This window comes from Fusarium redolens (genome assembly GCF_020744475.1).
Source record: "Fusarium redolens strain MPI-CAGE-AT-0023 chromosome Unknown BKA55scaffold_29, whole genome shotgun sequence".
Lineage (NCBI taxonomy): Eukaryota > Fungi > Ascomycota > Sordariomycetes > Hypocreales > Nectriaceae > Fusarium > Fusarium redolens.
In genome coordinates this window covers 433005-448054 of record NW_025763692.1, presented here as the reverse complement: position 1 = coordinate 448054, position 15050 = coordinate 433005, and the positions used below count along the sequence as shown (strand labels likewise).

At 46.3% G+C, this 15050-nt stretch overlaps 5 protein-coding genes across 5 annotated transcripts; 1 reads left to right on the top strand and 4 right to left on the bottom strand.

Moving 5' to 3' along the window:
• Positions 1-1302, bottom strand: BKA55DRAFT_656404 (uncharacterized protein; the record flags this gene model as incomplete). Its single annotated transcript, XM_046197454.1, has 5 exons — positions 1-469; positions 518-974; positions 1021-1057; positions 1108-1127; positions 1176-1302. 5 exons carry the CDS (start codon positions 1300-1302, stop codon positions 40-42), a joined length of 1071 nt encoding a protein of 356 aa, XP_046041991.1. The 3' UTR covers positions 1-39.
• Positions 1303-2679: 1377 nt separating this feature from the next.
• Positions 2680-4915, top strand: BKA55DRAFT_599692 (cytochrome P450; the record flags this gene model as incomplete). Its single annotated transcript, XM_046196430.1, has 5 exons — positions 2680-2890; positions 2939-3560; positions 3612-4242; positions 4661-4727; positions 4827-4915. The coding sequence occupies 5 exons, from the start codon at positions 2680-2682 to the stop codon at positions 4913-4915; spliced, it is 1620 nt and encodes a 539-aa protein (XP_046041990.1).
• Positions 4916-8900: 3985 nt separating this feature from the next.
• BKA55DRAFT_697713 (uncharacterized protein) lies at positions 8901-9222 on the bottom strand (the record flags this gene model as incomplete). Its single annotated transcript, XM_046200423.1, has 2 exons — positions 8901-9010; positions 9060-9222. The coding sequence occupies 2 exons, from the start codon at positions 9220-9222 to the stop codon at positions 8901-8903; spliced, it is 273 nt and encodes a 90-aa protein (XP_046041989.1).
• A 1275-nt stretch (positions 9223-10497) lies between these two features.
• Positions 10498-11178, bottom strand: BKA55DRAFT_528408 (Ribonuclease/ribotoxin; the record flags this gene model as incomplete). The annotated part of the gene is made up of 1 exon (XM_046189000.1): positions 10498-11178. One exon carries the CDS (start codon positions 11176-11178, stop codon positions 10498-10500), a length of 681 nt encoding a protein of 226 aa, XP_046041988.1.
• Positions 11179-12563: 1385 nt separating this feature from the next.
• Positions 12564-14066, bottom strand: BKA55DRAFT_599690 (transferase family-domain-containing protein; the record flags this gene model as incomplete). Its single annotated transcript, XM_046196429.1, has 1 exon — positions 12564-14066. The coding sequence occupies one exon, from the start codon at positions 14064-14066 to the stop codon at positions 12564-12566; it is 1503 nt and encodes a 500-aa protein (XP_046041987.1).
• Positions 14067-15050: the final 984 nt, after the last annotated feature.

Below are 15050 nucleotides of genomic sequence, written 5' to 3'. Positions count from 1 at the left end.
GTTATCTTATTTCAATACAAACGAGATGCGGCGATATCCCTATCTCTGACTCACCGTCCCATTCTCCAAATTATTCTCATACCGAAACGTAATATCCGTCTTAACCCCAATCCTCCCACTCGGCATAACCAACACCTCCTCACTACTGTTATCCTCCAGCCCATTCTTAATATTCGTCTCAAACGTACTCTTCGGCGCACCAGTACCAGGATTGCTACCACCCTGGAGCTCAAGGGGCATCTGTTTGAAGCCGGAGAGCTTGCGACTGCTTGACATGCCGGAGCTGCCGAGGAGACGGGGCGCGTATTTCTTGGCGATAGCTTTGTAGGAGGGGATCGAGGCGGCGAGGATGCCGATGTTGGTCTCGATTACGGACCAGTACATTGCGTCGGAGATAACCCAGGTTTGGTCGGAGGAGCTGAGCATCTTGGGGATATAGGTTATTCTGATTATGGAGGAGATGCAGGCGCTGGTGATGTTAGCAGTGAAACGGCGGACAGATATGGTAGTGACTTACAAGAGTCCGAGACCGAGGATAATGGCTAAACTGATCTTCTGTCGTCGAGGAACACGAAGCCTCGCCACCAGTGGAATCGGCAACGTGTACGTCAAGATATCCGTAAAGATATTCACCGCGGCATTCGCCAGATAAAAAGCATTAATGTCAACGCATCTCTTATCCTCCGGCAAGATCGTAATGTCATACGCTGCCGGGATCGGACTGCATTGGAAGATGCAAGCCAGGACATTCGCACCAGCCTGGCATCCAACAACCCCCATCATGACAAACGCCGTCTTGCGTAACATCTTGTCGCCGAGTCGGGTATAGAGAGCCAGGACAGAGATCTTGATGAAGCCGAGACAGGCATTGTAAAAAATGGAGGATAACCAGACGATTTGGAGGTAGGCGATGAAGTTGTCGGTGCCGCGTTTTATTACGTCTTCGTAGTGGCTACCGAGGCCATGTTGGACGGCTAAGGAGGTCAGCGACGGTCAGTTGACAGGTGATATTCTACCTACAAGCTATTGTGCAGCCGATGAAGCACCATGATAAAATCTTGCATCTGTCAATATCTGTACGTGCAGTCGTAAATGGATCAAACTTACAGCTCCGACGCAAATCAAGTCTGCGACAGTTAGCAATGCCCCAACAACAGTGGACCTAAAAAACTCACAATCATCCGCCCCCAGCGACCTAACAATAAACGTCCTCGCCCATAATCTCAGCACCACAGCACAAAAGCTAATGACCGCGAAACAAATAGCAACCGAATTAACAGTCGAGCCCTGTGATTCAGCCATCGTTGTCAAGAAAACAAGCGAAAAAGGTTGCACGAGTCCGAAAACTTCAGCTGATGAAGAATCTTCAGCTGGTTAAATGAAAGAATCCATTGTCTCTCAACTGAGACAAGCAGATAGCCTTTCATTACAGCAGCTTTGATGACTCGTTGGTGTTATGCCAATCGTTTACTGTTCTGTAACGAAAGCACAGACGTTAAATTCTCGGCCTGCGCCAAGCGAGCGAAGATCTTACTGACTCAATCGTTAGCCCTGGATAAAGAGGACAAGTTCTCAGGGGAAATTCATATATCAGATTTTTTATTCGTCTTGGAACCAACACAGGGTATCATTGCCCCCCATTCTGAGTGGAGATTATTGTAATGATTGGCGGCTGGGTAAAACTGATTAAATGCTAGGATAGTTGAATAAATGGTCCGTAAATTCGTTTGTGCGACAATCATGACGCTTGGTGGACCTCGGCTTCTCTCTTCCGGAGCGTTTTTTCCACTTGGTGTTGTTTTCTCCTCTTAACGTTTTTGCTACTGAGGGTAATGAGGCTAGAGACAACGGCCCGGTGGGAGCTAATTGCTAGTCTACCGGTTCTCTTCAGCGTGTCTCACACTAATTATCGCCTCATTCTACTGATTTTCTTTTTACCGCGGATCATTTTATTGAATCCACTTGATCCATAGCTTGTTTCCTCTTGAGAATCTGTCATCTTTTCTCAACTGTGGATCCAAGCAAACAAGGCATTCAACCAATAAAGTCTCCACAATGAGACAAATATCATATCATCCAAGAGTCTGCATGAAGTTTTTGTCAGGGGAAAAGAAGCAGAAGGATTCTCCTTTACCCAGAATCTCGGGATCACCGTCGTGGTATTACCGTTGTATTACCCAACCTGTTCACATGCGAATCTTGAGTAACTGCTGGAGTGGAGAGGATTCAATATCTGAGCCGCGTATGGTGATCTTGGTAACAGATCTTGGCGAATGTGGGTAAAGGACCAGGATCAGAAATTTTACCAAGACTCGGGAACGGTTATCCTGCCGAATGATAGTCCAGGATCATTAGAGGTTCTCAGGTAAGTCACCGTTTGATAGGCAAGCGCGCATGAACAATTCTTGGATCTTCAGCGGATTGCCCATCCGGACGTCAACCGTTACATTAAAGAATCCACTTTACTGTACATATTTCATAGCATAAAAAAAGAAATCACGGGTCATTGGACATCCTTGGTTAATGATCGTCAAGTTGCGCAACTCGGTTATACAGGCTATGTAACAGCCCGGAAGCCAGCCGTCGCGTCGATCCCTCGTACATTATCGGGTACAATCCCCTTTCATTGCTTATGTTCGCGTTCTCAACAATTGGTTCGTTTTGCTTCCTGCAGACACAATGGCTGTGCTTAGCTTTGTGAATGTCGCCCTCTTGGGGGTTGGGTATATTGCTTTTTGCGCTTTGTGGCAGATTGTTCGGTATCGCTTTTTTCATCCTCTCAGCAAATTTCCTGGGAATTTCTGGGGGAGTGTTACGAGGCTTTGGATCACGTATCATAATGTCAAGGCTGATGAATGTGCGACGTTCCAAGAGCTTCACAAGAAGCATGGTAAGATCACCCTGTTCAAAGATGGATGAAGTTATTCACGCTTTGTAGGACCTGTTATCAGGATTACTCCTACTATGCTGCTCGTCAGCGACGCAACGCAACTTCCCAAGATTTACAACCGTCACGCGAACAAGTCAAAGCACTACATCACCGGAAGTTTTGGCAAAGATGAATCCCTCTTCAACATGCAAGATTCGGTCATGCATGCCAAATACAGAAAGATTGCAGCTCCTCTCTACAGCTTAACCAACATAAAAAAGATGGAACCGTTAATTGACTCCAACATCGAGAATTGGATGGCTCGTCTGCAGCGAGAATTCGCCTCCACCAACAAAGCATTCGACTTTGCGCCTTGGGCCGTGTTCATGGCTTATGACATCATTTCAGAAGTTGGCTTTGGTGCTCCCTTTGGGTTTGTCAAGGAGGGTAAGGATGTTGAAGGTCTTATTCAGGGCTTTCATGATGGTCTTACACCATTCGGTATCATGGCGAGGCTGTATCCTTTTACAAACTGGGTCAAGAGTACTTTCTTGGGCAAGTACATGGTTGCTAGTCCAGAGCAGGATTCTGGCATTGGCACTTTGATGAGATTTCGCGATCGCTTGATTGATCAGCGTTTCAAGGATATTGAGAATGGTGCGACAAACGGACGTATTGACTTGCTTCAAACGTAAGCAGCCTCGTTCCATGTCTCGCGCTACATGCTGACATAGATCTACAGGTTTATTGAGGCCAAGGATGAAGATGGCAATCCCTTGGACATCAACTACATCAAGGCAGAAATTCTTCTCGTCCTTCTAGCCGGCGCTGATACAACAGGAACAGCCTTCCAAGCCATGATGATCCATATCCTCACCAACCCATCCGTCTATAAGAAGCTCATCACCGAACTTGACGACGCCACTGTCGCTGGTAAACTCTCCGAGATGCCCCAGTACGATGAAGTCGTCGAGCACTGCCCCTACTACATCGCCTGCGTCAAAGAAAGCATGCGTCTCAACCCCTCTGCACCAAATATCTTCCCTCGCATCGCTCCTCCAGGCGGTCTTGAAATCTGCGGCCAATTCGTCCCCGAGGGTACAGAAGTTACATGCAACCCATGGCTCGTGCACCGAGACCCCAACATCTACGGTGATGACGCTGAGGTCTTCAAGCCTGAGCGTTGGTTAGATGAGGATAAGGCCAAGGTTTACAACAAGTATAGCATGGGCTTTGGATATGGTGCTAGAGTTTGTCTGGGCCAGGATGTTGCACGTATGGAGCTATACAAGGGCCCTTTGCAGTTCTTGAGGAGCTTCAAGGTTGACTGGGTTGATGAGACGAATAGGGGAACATATGTTGTCAAGGGTGGCGTGAGTTACTTTGAGAACATGAACATCACGATCCAGAGACGAGAGGTCACAGCATAGATTACATAGCTACTACTAATACTGTCCCACCAAGCTATCTACCATCAGATGCCACGATACTGCGTGATTCGTTCAGACTTCCCCCTCCTTGACCGAAGAGCTTTTCATAGACCGCAACTGAGCAAGCAGGTCTTTCTGCACGAACTAAATAACCACGAAGTTCGCAGGATCTTGCTTCTTGACGTGGAAACACTTGTCCGCCTCGTCTTTCTCTTGGCCAAAAATGAATGCTAGGTCATTAAGAAAATGACTATAATCCTTTACCGTGTCTTGGGGAGTAGAGTGCTCGGTCCACTGCCTCTTGCTCTCAAGAAACATGGATTCTGTTGCTAAGCTCATTTCTTTGATATTGAAGTTGAAGAATGTGTTCAAAAGCGTGATGTTTATATTGTTGGTGTTGGAAGATTTGAGAAGTAGTATTGTTAAAAGTAGACGATACATAACAGGAAACCTGTGCGATTTTGAGCTTTTATAGTTAGACCGGCCCAGTTAATGACCATTAGTCTTTCTGAGGGATCACAGCTGAGATGCGATGCTTGACATAACCGTCGTCGCAGTCGTCAAGAAGAGCAAGTCATTTTGCGGGTCCTTTTGCACAAAGGCAAGTACAACGTAGTCGTCTGATCCCTTTTTTCTTTTTTTTTTTTTAACGTGGAAATACTTATTATCCTCCTTTTCCTCTTTGCCGAAAATGGCTCTCAGGTTCACGAGGAAGTCATCATAGTTCAGGATCAGGTATGAGGGGATAGTGTGTTCAGTCCATTGCCTGTTACTCGCCCAGAATACAGATTCTGGTACTAAACTCATTTTGTTAAGTTAAAGAATGTATTTCAAGTGGCAATGTCTCGTCGCCGATGTTGGAAGAGTGTAGATATTCATATGTCACATTTGAAAAGGAAACAAGGAAACCTTTGCGAATTGGAGTTTTCATAGTTTGGCTAGACCGGATCGGTGAATCAATATTAATATTGATTAGCTTTCAGGCCGAGGTGCGATCCTGACGCCACCGTCCCTCTGATTCCTCAACTCCCGCAATTCATATTTTAAATCCTTTTGCACCCAGGACACCACAGCAAAGGTGTCACGATGCTGATGCGTGGCGTAGAACTGCCTGTTCTCCTTCTTTTCCTCCTTTCCGAAAATAATTTTCAGGTCCTCGACCAAGGCCTCATAGGTTGGAACCACCTCACTCCTGGGGACAAGGGCTATGGTATATCCTTTGGAGCTTTCCGTGAATGTGCGCTCTTCTGTGAAGCTCATGTTGTGATTTTGGGGTTTGGTTTTGTTTGGGAAATTTGGGATTGGTGGGCTGGGATTGTAAGATTTTTAGCTTTGTCAATGTTGAAATGTTGGTGATGTTGAAGAGAACCAAGAAACGTGCTGGGTCTTGGGTTCTTATGGGTGAGCTTGCTCGACGAGTCGCCATACAAAACGGCAATGGAAGTTATTCACGAGCCTCTACTCTAGTCACTGCAGTGTAAACTGTTGCTGTGATAAAGAACACTAAGTTCTGTGTGGTGATTATAATCTCTCAGCCACAGGTCTCAACTGCAAATAACACATCTGTGATAAAGAACACAAGCAGGTTAAGGGGGGTGAATACAAGCCGTCAGCCATAGGTCTGAGCTACGAACAACACATTCATGAAGGTGCTTGATATCTCTGAATATCTATCGTGATAATCCTGCAGTGAAGTGGTACACTAATGACCTTACATTCATGACTAAGTAATGTGTGGTGATTAGGAGCTTTCACCGACAGGTCTCAACTGCAAAGAACACATCTAGCTCAAAATTTGCACATAATACCACAATGCCTCAACACCTGCTGCAACATATATTGCAAAGCAAACTTAGATTGTGCCTCTTTTGCCCGCTTTAATAGGTATGAGATGATCCAATTCCTCGGCCAAGGCAATGCTAATCCTTACATTCACGACAAGCAAGAGTCTTATGAATGACAATTTAATTAAAGCCGGGAAAGCACAGAGAGACCAAAGCAGCATGGTTTAAAGCTCCCCGATTTGGGGAAATTGTCATATGATCAATGTATTCCACTACTGATGAGCCCTTCAGATCCTTGATACGTTTCTTAATCATCCCTCTCTAACACCAGAGTCCCCCCATGCCAGAAGCTCAGATAGCAAATCTCTTTGTTGCCACGACCTAACGGCATAGTGATTGTTGTCTAGTTCGTAGATATGGTACTCGCGTTGCATTCCATCCCCGTCATAAATGAAGCTCACTGCGACGTAAAACTTGTCAAGGTCCACGACGAGATCTTTAGGAATTGTATGGTCGGTAAACTGCTTGTTCACAGCGCTGGTGAATGTTTCCCATGCTACACGAGGCATATTGTCTCTTTGGTTTTGTGATGTTTAGAAAAGCTGAAATGTGTGTGTTGATGGTGTGACATGTATTTGATGGTGGGCTTGTGTTTTGACTTATCGTTGGGCATTTGAGGGAGGAAGATGCAATACTTATAGGGAAAAAGAGAGCAAGGGAACATTCCGCTACGATGTTCAGGTACAGTCCCTGAATACTGCTGTCGAAGCAACTGTGACAAGAATTCTCCACTGAACAGGCCATCTGACTGATGAGTAAATGTGGTGCCGGTGTCTTTCTGCTCTGAGTCACGTCTGTTCCAAGTCCATATCGCTGCGTAAATGCCCTAAACGTCTCCGAACCCTTGCAGAGCTCTCCTGAGCCAATCAACCAGAGCTTTCGAACAACATGATTCAACGTCTGGGCGAGTATACTGTTACACCGGCCATCTTGAGAAATTGGTACATAGTGATTTACAAACCACAACTCTTGTATCTGGCTCTTAATCACCCCAAATCATCATAGTACAGTATACAGGACAATGCGGTGTTGACGAAGTCCAGTTACCTCTCGATAAGCATACCTGAATAAGCCTGCGGTGGTAGACGAATTGATCAGATGTCTAAGAAAAAGTGCATTCTTTATCATTCACAGTAGTTCCTTTTCTCGAGAGCTTATTGAAAGCTGAAAGACTGGAGAAGGACTGACGCCTCCTGCAAGATGCCGCATATATGGCACTTGGCAGCGTGAATGACTGCCTTATAATTCAGGTAGCTGCGGGTTTTCACAAACATCCAAGGTTACCAATATCGCAGAAAACATAACAATTCTGACTACTTTTATCTTTTCAACCATGAAGCTCTGTATTCTTCGTGGAATACTTTTCACTGAGAGGCTTAATGAGCCCTGGATTGAGAACCTCCGGGCGGGTGAGTGACCTAATTGAGGCCCGGCTAGATAACGATCTGACATGTAAAGTCTGAATTGAGGGGGACAATTTGAATCGCACGGCCGTCTCTGGTGTCGAAAGATGGAGAGAATACGATGATATTACTTCTATAACTGTTCCAACAAATTCCCAAACTCGACACGACATCCACTCTGGGCCGGAGAAGCCAGGGACGTGGACTTGACACCTCACGATCCAAGACTGTGTTCGTATCCCGATGAAGCCAATGCACCCTGGAGCTATACCTTTCATGAATCATGCTGGCGCATCTTGACCAAAATTACAGACTAAATCTAGAGGTCCTGTTTGCAGCTTGTCTTTCTATGCTGACTGACACGAATACCCTGCTTGATTGGGGACGTAGCTACGGGGGAGCTTCTTCGCTGAAACAGCAATTCGGCATGCCTGTACGCACTAGTCGCTTCCGAGCCCTAGAGTTTATACCTCAAGCGTTCCGATTCGATCCGTACTATGTTCCCGGCCTTGTTGATGCCTTCGAAAGAGCTACTCGTCTACAAAACGACGTCTTCTTGAGCCATCTGAAACCCAAGGTACAAAACGACAGCTTCTCTTGCTTACCCCCGGAACTTCTACAAGCAATTATTATCCTCTTACCGACATCAGACGTCCACTCTCTTCGTCTTGCCTCTCCTGTCTTTGCGACCTTGAAATTGCTAGAAACGTTCTGATCATCACGCTTCCAGCTTGGTCACGAAATCGGGCACTTGCCTGAAGCTCACGAGCGGCTTCCTGAATCATGGAGGACTTTGTATCTTTCTCTCAAGACTTGGGTGGGCAGTAGTCCAAGTACGGCTAACCGCCATCGAGTTTAGGGGCTTGTCAAGCGCCTTCAAGCTACCCTGACTCAAATAGACGGCGTTGCTTGCCAAGGCTCTCCTTTGGACACCTGGTTCGAAACCTTTCCTGGTGGAGAGTGTATTTCTGGCTTCTGTCTGATTGATAACCATGATCAGTCTCATCCTGTGGGGTACCAACATGAGGATGACATGTTACAGTAGGCTTCTTCGCCTTTGAATTTTCGACTGGGCTGTTATGTGAATAGGATAGTGGTGCGTCCTGCATCATTATCCTTTGCTTAATGACTGTGAGAATACACATACCCTACCTGTAATCCTGAGTGAGAGTTCGAATTTGATATACCTGTGAACGACTACTTCAGCCATATGAATAGCTGTCAAGACTCGGTTTGCTTTCACAGTCGATGTTTCTCTGAGTCACCTCACTGATGCCATCATGTTACTTATATCTCTTGGTCACCTGCGGGTCACCATACAGGTGCTAACAATCCAGTGACAACTCTCGTAAGACTATGCCTTCGCCTTGCATCCATTGTCAGCCCAAGCACCGCAGCAGTCCGTGTAGTCTGTGTCCTCATTCTTGACTTCATACACTTTAAGCACCTCATCCCCAATCACAGCTGACCATGTCAGTGAAAGCTGTCAAACATCTGGAGTGGAGCAACTCACTGGAGATACTAAGCTGCTGACCATTCTCACGAGTCTGTACACGCCAGCTGACTCGAGGTTCATCGAGATCAGGACAGTCCCATTGGTAAAAGTCTTCATTGTCGGCGAAGAAAGCTGATGCACGCTCGGAGCAGACTTTGCGGCCTGAGTGCCAGAGCTCCATGGTGATGACGTCGTCAATGAAGGGTCTGTTGTGAAGATAGGTGCGGACAGCTACGCATTGGTCTTCAGTGACAGTACGTGTTTAGAGCTGGTTCATCATCTGGTGGCCTGAAGGATGAACGCCCATCGCACTCGGTATTCTCACAGCTTGTATTGATTACAAAACGCCAAGATAAATCAGCATTGAATGATCAAAGGAATGCCTCATGTTTCTATGCTGTGGTGTTCTTCTCATTCCAGATTGGCTGCAAACTCATAGGGACGGCCGCAGGATGTGATGTGGCAAGGTTCGTTTATGGACTGTTACACTACCTGTATGAGATGTCAAGGAAAATGATGCGACTGACCCTATCAGCTTTCCCATATTCAGTCCTTGCAGAAGTCTTGGCTCATCCTCTGTTTCTCTTGCGAAGTATTCGAGAGAATGGGTCTACATGGGGCCGGCCCATATTGTACGATTTTACCCAGCAGGGTCCGTCAGCATTGTGTAGATTGCTTTTCACCTCATCCCTGTAAGAATAAGCTTAAAAATCAAGCTGCGGTCTGTGGGTGACGATCTCCCGCTGCAGACGGAATCTCGTAGCGATGATCCGAGGGGACCAATAGGCGTTGATTGTGCAGCACGTCACTTCACAGTCACAGGTCTCAGAGAGAAGATGACGCGTATTGCTTAACAAAGTGATGGCTACCAATTGTCTGGCCTGGTTAAATTGAATTAAGCGGTTCACATGTTTCATTGAATAATTGGATCAATATGGGAAGCAGGTATGTGACAGAAACAAGCCTTCAAAAAAAAAGACAGAATCAGTTGAATTAAGACAATAACAAAACGACCTTGATGGTTGCTGATAAGTATTTGAAGAAGCTCAAGAGTGCCAACGCTGTCGTAACTCATAAAGGTCGCTATCCGAGAGCGCAATCCCAAGAAGATATGAAGCGGGATATTTGCCGTCAACTTAGCCCAGGATAGATTCAGAGTATGACCACTTATAAAGCCACTGAAAGAAAGTATGTATGACTGTGGTTCTGTCCAAAATAAACTCCAAACGTAGTCGTGAGTACACTTGAGTAGAATGCGACAATCCGTACTGAAAGCATAAAACGCAAGGCGCTGATTGTTTGATGGCATAGTAAGATGTGGAATAAAAGAGAAACGTAAGGTGTTATAGTTGTTGACTTAGACTACGAACTTATTGGTGAGAAGCCTGGGGACAAATGCGAATAAGTGCTGAAAGCATAAAAAGCAGCGCTGGTTGCAATATGTCGCGACTCAGTATCAATACTGGCCATAGGTCGGAAAGTAAGAGTAAGCAAGCGCTGGCGAAGGAAAAGCATAAGGCATCGCTATACTTTGCATGAAGTAGCTTGCCGTCATTGCTTGCTGGTATTGCGCAAGATGCGCGGCGATGTAAGGATTGTACTGCAGTGAAGGACTGCCAACACTTGAACTTGAAGTTGATGGACTGCTTGGCTCGCTCGAGGGGAGGGGCTTTGGTACAGCACCCTTTTGATACCCCTTTGACCGGTACTTAGCCAGACAAGCTGACTTCTCCAACCTCCCTGGGTGGTAGACCACATCAAAGTCCCCAGGCGCAGAAGAGTTGGTGATTATACGCACTGGGCCAGGTGACCCACAAACGTAACCCTTGTTCAAACAGAACGGGTATTCTTTCCAGGGACCCGACGATTGAAGAGCGAGCTCTTCCTTGTTATAAAATTGTCGCGGGTAAATAGACTGGCTTGACACAGGGCTGGCTGGAATTTGCCTTGCCTGTTCCCTTACTTGGCTTGCTGGGATTTGGCGATACCACTTGTCCAAGACCAGTTCAGAGAGTGAATAGTAGGAGCAGTCTGAAGCACTCTCCCACTTGTCTTGTGAAGGTGGAGGGGATGGCGGCCCTCTTTGGTTGTTAAGCTGGTCCAATTGACTCAGCGCTTCGAAGGTAAGAGCAGACATTTGTAATGAGTCAAGTGTCGCTTAGAGAGAGTTGAAGGTGAATATCGGATGAAAGTCGAAGATAAAGAGAATAGCGGGGGTATAAGTTAAGCGGAGGGCAAGAGTCAAACTCTTTGCTTGCTGTCGCTGTGTTCAAGCCTCAGGTAAATGTTACCAAGCAGAGATTGTAAAAAGGCCAAGACAAGTATGTGCGCTATGCTGACAATGTAGGCCAAAGTGTGAAGACTTGCTTCAAGAGGAAGGTAGATGTGTAAGGCGTCGAGAAAGATTGACTTATCAAAAGAAGAAGATAGCGTTGTGACATAAACACAAGCTGAGAACAAAAGACTTGAGACTTAAGCAACAGGCAATTGAAGAGCATGAGGAAGAGAAGTTGAGAAATCAGGAAGAAGGGGAGAGCCTGCATATTTATACACAGGGTGAACAAAGTTTCAGAATGAAAGGCAGCCCTCAACCCTATGCCCTATCAATTCTAAAAGATCGTGGACACGAGAAAGGGATCATGCACGTGTATCTTGCTCGATCTATCGCCGTGAACAAAGAATAAGTTTTGAGTCTGTAATAGATTTGAGTCAAGCTTAGTTATTGAGAAGCGTGAATGGACTCTATCTCGAAACCTCCAGTGAAAAGTGGTCATTTGAAAAGTCAAACTTCCTGTTGTTGAGTATATTGGGCGCTTTGATAGGTGTTCGAGACTAACTTTCACAACTGTAAGAACTTTTAAGCTTTCTGTTGCAGACTTTGATTCTGTGTTTCAGGATCTCATTGGTCGTCATCATATTATACTAAATATGACTCTTAAATGAAAGACGTTTTCAAGGCAATGTGAGACAGACTAGGATATAACACCTTGCTAATATGACACAATAGAATTTTTGATTCGCACGCAAGCATCTCTCTGTGAGATGCACGTCGATTTGCCATTAACCAATGGCTCATCCATACTTGAACCTAATCCCCAGGCAGGCAGAGCATCCCCTTCTGTGAAGTTTGGTATAGAGTGAGTTGAACCTAACAAGCTTAAGAGTTTAGGGAGACAGGATCAACCAACGTTCAGGAATTGAATCATATTGGTGAATGTTGACATATCTTTTCGACAAAGTATATCATGACACGCTAACAGAATGTCGCATACGTGGTCATGGGATATTCAGCGATATCGCGTCACTGTGACAACAAACTAAGACGCTACGGAAATAAGGCAGAAAAACTTAGATTATTTTCATGATCACATGGTAGACAATAAAACAGGTGGCGATGAACTACGTTATAATTGCTTCGTAGTGTCCTAGCTTCATTTTGATTCGTGTATCTTTCCTAACACTAGATAGTCTTTCTGGTCTACCATACATATTACTTTTCCATCGACCAACCTTTGTTAGCTTTCATGCCTTCTCTGGTCCTTGAGCATATTGCCTCCAAAGAGGGTTCTCCAATAAACTCTCCATAGCATTATTCTCCGTACCAACAAACACCTCGACACCAGGACCCGCCTCAGGTCGATCAGGCAACACGATATGCATGGAGTGAGTAACTCCTACCGATGGTGGTCGAATAGCCTTTATCTGACCACCCAGAGCAGGACCCCATTGGATGTCGTAGAAAGGAAACTCTCTCCATGATGAGAACAAGGCATGGTTGCCTGGCATGTCCAAGAAAATGGCTGGTATCAATCGAGACACGTTACCAAGACCATCCACAAGGGAGCTAATGGTAGCGAGGTATGTGTCCTTTGACTTGTTGACTGCACCTCGGACAACAAGCGCAATGTCTGCTAGACTGATATCTTCGTGTTCAAGGACCTTCTCGATGTCCATAACAGCTGGTGCAAATCCAAGGATGTTACCAAGTGTATGCTTGTGAACCGGCTTCCCAGCGCGACGACGAGCATCAAGAGCCAGACCAACCATAGATGGTCCAGTTGGCCTATCCTCACCCTCCTTCTTTCCATGCTGGGCTATCATAGTGCATCGCCAAACCAGAGCAGTCAAAGCATCCGTCGTGGAGATGTAAGAAGAGATGTCGTCTGACTTGAAAAGCTTGGCGTTGCGAGGTGCAGCAGCCTCTTTGAGTTCTTGAATCTTCTCAGGTGAGAAGTAAAAGATATGACCGTGGTGAACTGGTGAAGCCAGCTTTGGTGGGGGTCCTTCAGGCGTGAAGGGTATTTCGATGTACTCGGGATGGTCTTCAGGTTTGCCAACGATGGTATCAGATGGCTTCATCAACTTAGCTCTGTCGTCGCAGGGAATCTCGACTGGGTTCGTAATAGACAGGCCTTGAGCTTTGCGGACTTCCTCGGCGAAGATCTCGGTGAACTTGTATGCCGTTGTTCCATCGATGTAGGCGTGAAGGAAAAGGACGTTGAGAAGTAGGCCTCCCTTGATGAAGTTGAGTTGCACCATAGTAGTGTTCAATCGATCTCCAGCACGAGGCCATTCTCCGCCTAGACCTCGTTGACAAACAACATCAGGGTCCAGAGCTGAAGTGGGATAACCGCGACGCTTCAACTCCTCAAAGCTAGGAAAGTCCTGATCACGAAGATCCTTGACAATAAAGTCATGTTCAATCTCATCGCCATAATGACGAAGCTGCAACAGCCCGGTCTCGAGATAATCAGCAGTAGGCACAGCCTCACAACCAGCAATAGGCGTACGCTCCTTGAAAGCAGAATAAGCCCTCTTGAGAATAGAAGTTATCTCCTCAGCATCATAACTCTCACCAAGCTCGAAGTGAAGAAGACTTCTGATCCATCCCATAGGCCCAATCTTCTCAGTAGGAAGTAAAGGGGGAGCGAGATCAGGAAGTGGAGTGACCTCTTCGGTAGCGACGGTCTTGGAGTGGAGAACGGGTTGGTCGACGACCAGAATTTCTGTTTTAGCAGGAGCCATGATGAAGGATGGGAAAATGTGGGTATGGTTTGTTTTTTCGGTTGGGTTTTGGTGGAAGGGGGCCTGGCTTCTAATACTTGGACAGACAAAGGTGTTTTTTAGAGGCGAAGGTCCCCACGCGGAGATGGACTGTTTGGGCTTCGTGTTGTCCATGTGCGTTTCAGGGCGTGCTGCCGAGGTGGTTACATTGTTGCTTCCTAGTATGAGGATCGACGGTGTTGGTTGAGGAAGTTAGACGGGGGCCAAGCTTTCTTGGGCCACTCGGTTGGAATAGAAGCCATCGACTGACCTGCCTTTCGGGTCAAGCTGAGAACCATTCAACAGATTTGGCTGTCTGATTGACCAATGATATCTTGTCATTTTATCTAAGGTACCCGAAGAAACGTTGTGTCGGCGGATTGCGTGTTCCTAACCCATAAAGCCGCAGCCAGCAATCATGTTTCAATCCCAAAATACTTAGACAAAGCAGCATTCAAAGTGGAATCTGTCGCAGTGGACCTCTATGTAAGTTACAGTAAGCTAGTGTCAGTATCCACGAACAAACCTCGGACCAAATCCGCCATGCCGGAGCCGTTAGTCCCAGGATCTCCCTCAACCCCTTTACCCGTCTTAGAAGCTAAAGCCGCGATAGCCTCTAAATTCAGATAACGCGGACCAAATGAACCCTTCAATGAAACATCACAGGCATTATCGTGGAATCCAGCGGGTCTTGTCTGCATACATAAACGGTTGCACATGGACCAAGCCCTGAAACGTGCTTTTATTCGGCTGTAAACCCTTGCAATATCCGGCCGGAAGTATGACGCGGTACAGGGATCTACTTCCGGTGGTGCCATTTGAGAGCCGCAAGTTTCGTCTTGGCAGTTCATCTCCCGCTTTGAGAAGAGCTGGACCTTAATCCGGGCACTATTGTACCTATATCGCAAGAGCTTTCGGATATCAAACCGCCGTCAGACAGTGACTTGAAGAGAATAAAGTTCAAAG